This window comes from Nipponia nippon, unplaced genomic scaffold (assembly GCF_047370975.1).
Source record: "Nipponia nippon isolate SJK-2023a ecotype South Korea unplaced genomic scaffold, ASM4737097v1 scaffold_2, whole genome shotgun sequence".
Classification (NCBI taxonomy): Eukaryota; Metazoa; Chordata; class Aves; order Pelecaniformes; family Threskiornithidae; genus Nipponia; species Nipponia nippon.
The window spans coordinates 31,913,172-31,920,547 of NW_028262336.1; the positions used below are offsets into that span (position 1 = coordinate 31,913,172).

A 7,376-nucleotide genomic window follows, 5' to 3' on the forward strand; every position below is an offset into this window, starting at 1 on the left:
GCTACCAGGTGATAACGTAATGGAGACAGGCTTTTTACTGAGTTAAGTAAAGCGAATGAAGTTGCCTCACAGTTTGGAAGCATTTTTTTTTATCCCTATTAAATGTTGTGTGTTGGTCCATATGTTGCTCAGGAGAGACGTATAGCTTTCTGGGGTTAACAGGAATCTAGTGCTTTTATTTTTTGTGATGGCTTTATACCATAGTACATGTTGCACTGGCCTTCATTGTAACGTGAAATGGAGAGAGCTGGGGTTCTTTGTTCATTAGCTTGTTTTTTAATTGTTTGAACACACTGCGGAATGACTGCATTTTGCAAGGTTTTTAGAAGTAAATGTCTTGATTTTATACTCCTCCTGACAGGCAATGGTTACAGTCCATGAGTGTAACTTCTGCTGGCACGGAGGTTGCCTTGTGCACCGAACCCTGGCAGAATGGAAGTTCCCCAAATGCCACATGGAGTATATAGCTGGAAATATTCTTACTAACCACAGGCAAAAAACACCAGGACTGAGCCTCAGAAATGAGTACTTTTCATCACATGGTATTTGGGGATAGAATTATAGAAATTGTTTTTCTGATCTATATAATGAATAGATTGTACAGAAGGCTAAATCTGCTAAATAGCTAAATGCCCATTCTGTCACTTATTTTTTCTTTTTAATTTTTTAAATAAAAATTTAACTTCAAATGTCTAGTTTTTTTCTCTTACTGACATTTCTAAAAACCCAGTTCTGATCCACTGAAATGGTTTGTTTCCATTATGATGCATCATTTTGTTTCAAAAATGTGCTAAAATTTTATTTTTAAAGGGTTAAAACATTGTAATATAATTTAAAATATTGGCTATAACATACTGTCAAATACATCTGTCATAATGCTATTGAAATCCGTATTTCAAGGGACTATAAAAAAAACAAACAAAAAGTTAAGTCAAAGCAAAACTAATACCTATGTCATAACGAAACATTCATGCGTTATGGAAAGGAGAAACTTTGCAGGCAATCACTGCTGAAAATCACTGTCTCTCACCATGAAGTTCTCCATTTTAGGCAAAACGGCGTCTTTTGTTGGAACACTGTTCAAATAACAAGTTGTGGCCAGTTCCACTTTAGTGCTCGTCACGGAGCAGAAACTACAAACCAAACCATTACTTTTAGGAAAACTGCCCTTGAGCTGCCTGCCTGCAAAACTCCAATTGAAAGTAGGCAGGTATGTGCTGTCTCTGGAATATCACAGCCTCCTTTGTGTTTATTTTCCAGGTTTTTCAGCAAGCAGTTTTGTGATCACATTCTTTCTTTCTCCAGAAAGAAAGGAAAGGAAGAAAGGAACAATGGTAAACTTTGTACCGTAACCCTTATAAATTAAAAGTCATCTTAGCTTTGTTTTATGCCATGCACAGAAATTATAAAGCAGCTGTGTCCCGCAGGCAAATCTTAGGGAACTCACACATAGTCATTTAATCTGTAGCCGCTATGGGAAGCAGATGTCAGAGAAGAAGCATGGTTTCCCTTGTAGACAGTTGGTGGTCTATAGGAGGGAGCAGTCCTTCTTACGCTGCTGGGCTGCGTCTGGTAAGGTGTCTTGTTCCCACAGCACTGGCTTGATGTGCATAGCAGAGCACCGCCGAGGATCGTCAAAGATGCGGAGACAAAGCCAAGGTAAAGAGCTTGACCTATCTCGTACTTCATCCCGCTGGGAAGCATAGGGTTGTAGAAATCTGTAACTACATCGTTAGTGGTCCAAGAAACAGGTACCAGGCAAACGAGACCGGCCAGGATGAAAACGATCCCCCCGGAGACTGCGATGGAGGCTTTGGCAGAAGTCCCCTTGGCACACTGTGTGCACTTCATACCGATGACAGCAATCACGCATGCCAGCGCAGAAAGGACGCAGGAAATCACCATCATGGCACGGGCGGCTTGGAGGTCACGGGGCAGCGCCAGCTGGGAGCGGTGGACTTGGCACTGGTAGATGCCGGTGCTGTGCCAGACGCACTCCATCCAAAGCCCTTTCATATAGGCTACAGCTGTTATAATATTGGTGCCTACATGTGCCGTTCGCCACCAGTGTGGCAGAATAGTAGCAATTAATGTCCCAATTAGGCCAAGCAGGCTTAGAGAGAAGCCAAGTAACTGAACAGCCGAGCTTGCCATGTTAATGTTTGTCCTGCCTAGTTCTCTTAATAAAGCACCTCCGCTTGAATTCCTTTGGAAAACACGAGCTTTTTTTGGAAGATATGCAGCTGTTTTACTTTGACACCTTCTGCTCTCCTAATAAAAGGTAATTGAGGAAAAAAGGAGTTAATTATTACCCAAATGCATTACCTCTCCAGCCAGTAAGGTGCATTCCAAGTAAAGTTAGTGCAATAATTAGCATAGTTATCGCTGTTAATCGTACTTTTGTGGAAGTAATGGGAAAGTAAGCTTCCCTCTTCACTTATATAAACAGTCTTCTGTTGCCCGCTGGGAAGAAAACTCAAGACAATTTATGAAATGGAAAAAAATATTTTAAATGCAAATATTCCTCTTCCCAGCAGACTATTCAAAAAAACAAACATGATTTCCTTTCTAAAGCAGAGAATTAGCTAGTGTTAACACTTGGAATGAATGAGATTTATAAAGTAGGGAACTGCAGGTTGCTTTACACGATGAAAACATTGCCAGAAGGTCATAGCAGGACTAGGAAAACAATAAGGGTGTATTTGCTCAAAGTAGGGAGCAAAGAGAGTGATTTAAAACCTGTGGAAGAGGATAACAAGTATTGGATTAAAGTCGCTTTCCTGACTTGCCAGTATTTCTTGAGGTTGAGTTTTAATAAAGCAACTCAAAGGGGAATAATTTTCATTAGCCTCTGTGGAATTTCAGCGTATGATTTTAGGTTGTGGGCAAAATGACAGCATGTGAAACCAGATGTACATCATGGAGCTTCTGAGGAGCAACACCTTCACAGTTTGGTTGCGTATAAATTCTAGCTGAAAAACAAGAAATAGTAACTCTTCTTTCTGTATAAATCGCAGAGTAAGTGGTCTTTTCCAATGGCTGCCTTGCAAGGTCTGTTATACATCATGGATTTTGTGTGTGGGCAGAAACCTGATATTTTAATATATAAAATAACTGTTGCATCAAAATCCAACTTGGAATTCAGAAACAGAAACAAATTTAGGCTCCAATTCTGCAAAGACCCATGCATGTGCTGAACGCATGTTCGTAGAAGAAAGCATAAGTGTTTGCAGGACTGGGCCTTAGCAGGCAAAGGAAGGAAAACCATCTGGCCAAACTAATGAAGACCATTAGAACAACAAAATAACGCAGAGGCAGAAAAGTGAAAGCTGGTTTACATTCCCCTTATCTCACTAATGAGGCAGGAGTGCTTGAGGTGTGCATCAGTGCTGATATTTGTCTCCAGACCACATTGCAGCATGCACCGATCTCTGCATAACAGCAAGATGGGGCATCTCTGCCCAAAACAACCAGAATCTGCCTTAGACGTTGTGCCAAAAGAAAGGAAAAAATTGAAAAGTACAGGGATTATATGGGCCAGGCAGGGCAACAATGCAGGCTGAGAATCTTGTACTTACACATGTTCCTTTTCTTTTTTTTGGAGTGTGTCCGCTGTGCACAGACATAGGATGGGGAGGAATGCGATGTTGGACAGGATCTGCAGAGAAGTTCCCAGCCCTCTGACTGGAAGGGAAGAGAAAAACCAAAGACTGGCTTTGCTTTAGTGTGGCTAGTTGTAGGAAGGCATTTTCCTAATATTAGGGCTTTCTGGCCTTTCAGATACTCTGTACATAATGTTTAAATGAAGGTAACTGGGTTTATGGGGTTGTTGAAGTAATTTGCCTAATTTGCAAATTGTAAGACAAATGCAGAGGGGTTTATATCAGAAATCATTGTTCTAGGCAGGTGGCATGGGTTCTCTCTCCATTCTGCTGGGGAAGATCAAGGTTTCTCTCTTTGTACCAGCTATCACAGAGTATTGTGATGTGACAGGACACAGGTTAGGGCCAAGCACAGCACAGAGGAGCACAGCAAAAGTAGGCAGATAGTTATCTATCATCTCCAGCAGTACTGAACATTTGAGTTCTATTCCCACCACATGCTGGGTAAGAGCTCTAGAAGTCCTCAATGTGTTTGCCTTCCAGATTATTTGAGTTTGGCTCATATATTAAGCATAAGGAAAATTAAACAGTATTTTCCCTTTTTACATTACTGTTTGTTGCCTGTGAGGCATATCGTTGTTGTATCTAAGCATGCCACGCACGTTAGAGAAATTATCCTGGTAATATCCAGGATCGGGGAGATCTAGACATGGCGTTGGGGCAGAGCAGGAGGATGAGGGACCTACCCAGGTCGCGCAGGAAATCTGCGACCCAACTGGAAATGGAGCTCAGGTCTCCCAAGCCCTAAACCCAGCACCACCTTTCACATCCCTGCTTTCTGCCTGGTCTGATAGTCCCCCATTCCCTTGGTATTTTTCCCTGTGCAGATAAGTGGAACTTGAGATTATACTCTATCCAATTACTCAGCCCACACATTATATCCATATATTGCACACCATTCAGAAGAGTGCTCTACATTACTCTTGTATGTTTGCAAATAGGCTTTCAAGGTCAGGCATCAGGCTTTGCAGCTAATCCCAGGGAGAACAGGATATAAAAGGGAAATGTGATTTACACCACCAGTCACGGGAAATGGACTCCCAATTTAATGGAGGTCAGAATACTCCGGAGTTTGGCAGCAGCTATTTTTAGATGTCATTAAGGTCTTGTTTTTAAACATTAGCCATTAAGAGCCTTCTAATTTAAGAAACCAGTGTTAATTAGCCCCGCTTGCTTGGCGTCATGTTTTCCATGTGCCCTTCTCAGCAGATGCCAGCTGCCCCTGGTGCTCAGTAACACTTCAACCACTGTGGACCAGCCTTTCCCTCTCTGCTTGCAAGTGGCGAAACCAGCAGTAACTTAACACATTTATCTCCAAGAACATCAACGGCCTTGTTAAAATGTCTCACCTTACAGCTTTGTTCCTAACGGGCTAGGTGAGGAACATGACCACCACAGCGAGATCAGGTGAGCTGCTGGCTAGATGTTTCTCATGGACTGACCTAGTTAAACACAAGAATGAAAGCAAGCCATTTTTTCTGCATGGACTGTGTTTGTTAATATTTTTTTAGAAAGTAAGGAATCCAGAGCCAGCCGTTGTGGGGCAGCAAAGACAGCAGCTGTCCGGGGTAAAAAATGATGAAGGTTGGTAAAATGGCTGCTTACTTCTAAGGGGAGCCAGTAGCATTACTGCCCAGTGCACAGCTGCCAGAGAAGGGAGAGACGGCTTTCTCAAACCCAGCATGCTGCTGAAATGGCTCGTCTCTGCCTTTGGCTTGCTCAGCCAGACACCCACATCTCGGCTGCTGCACAGTACGTGAGATGCAAGGTGCTTCTTTCAGGGGAAGCCCCTTTTAGCTGCGGTGGTGCCTGTTTGCACCCCCTCCAGCAGCAGCTCCAGCAACCTCCCAGGCTCTTGTCCAAGTCCATCATCTCAGATAAATCATTTTGTCTTCAACCTCTTGGTGCAGTTTGGCCTGTACTGGCAAGAAACTTTGAGCCGGCTGAACTGAACCTGTGCAGCAGACCTGGCTTGATGAGTGCTGTTACTTTGCTGGCATACACAGATTGATGGGTCCCAATGTCAAGGCCCCATAGCTGGACCAAGAAAGGAGCAGCACAGCGTGCATGCTTAGCCTTCATGACCTTCAAAGCCCATCTAAGCACCAAGTGATTGTAAAATTATGTGAAAATTTGTGAAGAGAAACTGTGAAAGTTCTGAATTTCTTTGCTCATGCCAGCTTTATTTTTATGAGCACAAGGATTGGGAAGACAACTTTTCCATACAAACTTTAGTTTTGTTTAATACCTCTGTTGTACAGGAATGGCCATAGCTGGGATGAATCCTTGGTTGTGCTTTCCGCTGGGCTGTATCACAGCTGCATTAGACTTGGGAGATGTGGCTCCAAAGTAAGCTCCAAATAAACAGCAGAAACTGATGACACTAATCTAGGTATTTACCCAGGATTAAATGACAGATGCATGTTTTACTGCTGTCTCTTTCATTCTTTCTCATTTTACTATTTCCCTACCCGTATCGATCTTATCCCTTTGTTTCTGCTCTTTCCAAGCACTTTCTCCAGACCTGTGAATTGCTTCTTCTCGTGCAGACTATGGCTGTGGTGTCTGTTGTCTCCTGGTCTGTAAGACAGTTCTACCACTGAATTTTGATTCAGTAATTTCAGTATTTCTCTGTGCACCCTTACCAACTTATGTTTTCACTTCAGCCCCTCAAATTTTGCACCAATTCTCTGAAAAACACCAAAAATCTGGCCTTTTCAGCCTCTGCATGGGCAGCACAAAGTGGCGCGATGTGGTAATGTCTACCAATATCCTTACCAGCTGCAGACCAGTGGAGAGTCAGGCCTGAAGTACTCCCTGTCGTGGACCTCAGCTGAGCCAGGCTCTTAAGTATACACTCATTTTACATGCTTGCTTAACCTCACACAGCCTGAATGATTAAGGTTGGGTCCATGTTTAAGTGCCAGCTGGATCAGAGCTTTAAGGCATGCTCAGGTAGTATGTTTGCTGGGTGGCAAGTGAGGTTACCCGCTCTGACACTGTGAGTTCGACCATTTCCCCTCCCCAGGCCCTTTCATTGCTAAGTCCTGCTGAAATGTTTTTAGGGAAAAAAAATTGGCAGGCACTTTGCACTCAGTAAGAGGAGATGCCTGCTTGTATTTGGGTGTGCGTGGGTAGATCTGAAGGGAAATAAGGCCCGCCAGGCTCACAGCAAAATTCTTCTTCTCCCCCCCCTGCCCCCCGCTCTTATTTTTTTTTTTTTAAGAAGAGATTAGGAAATCAATAAAAGTTTGAAAGGCACATTGTAACCAACCCTGATCCTACACCTACTCCCACCCCCTCTCTGTGAAACAAGTCTTTGCGGCAAACTCTGACATTGATCACTGCCGCGCAGCTGCTGCTCCGCCAGATGTGCAGGAGGAGCCTTAACCCCTCCTCAGATCCACAAAGCCTCCAGGACTTTGCCTGTGTGGCACTACTGGGTTGTAACTGGCCTTGTGCTGCCTCATTGTTTCCTTCTGCATGGATGAGATCCTTCTCACGAGCACCAGGGCGATCTGCCTGCACAGCTTTTGGGTGTCTCTCTTGGCTATGGGTGCTGTCAGCCGCCAGCAGTACTGCCATTCATTTCATGGCTTGTTCCTGCCTGAGACCAGTCATACATTATCTCTACATTAAAATTATCTCACTCTGAAAGACTCTTGAACGGACCCCACATTTTTTTCTATCACAGAAGTATTTAACTTTGGGAGG

At 43.5% G+C, this 7,376-nt stretch overlaps 1 protein-coding gene across 1 annotated transcript; it reads right to left on the bottom strand.

Annotated features, from left to right (window-relative positions):
- Positions 1–750: 750 nt before the first annotated feature.
- Positions 751–2,154, bottom strand: CLDN14 (claudin 14). Its single transcript, XM_009473516.2, has one exon. It carries the CDS (start codon positions 2,152–2,154, stop codon positions 1,444–1,446), a length of 711 nt encoding a protein of 236 aa, XP_009471791.1. The 3' UTR covers positions 751–1,443.
- Between the last annotated feature and the right edge of the window lie 5,222 nt (positions 2,155–7,376).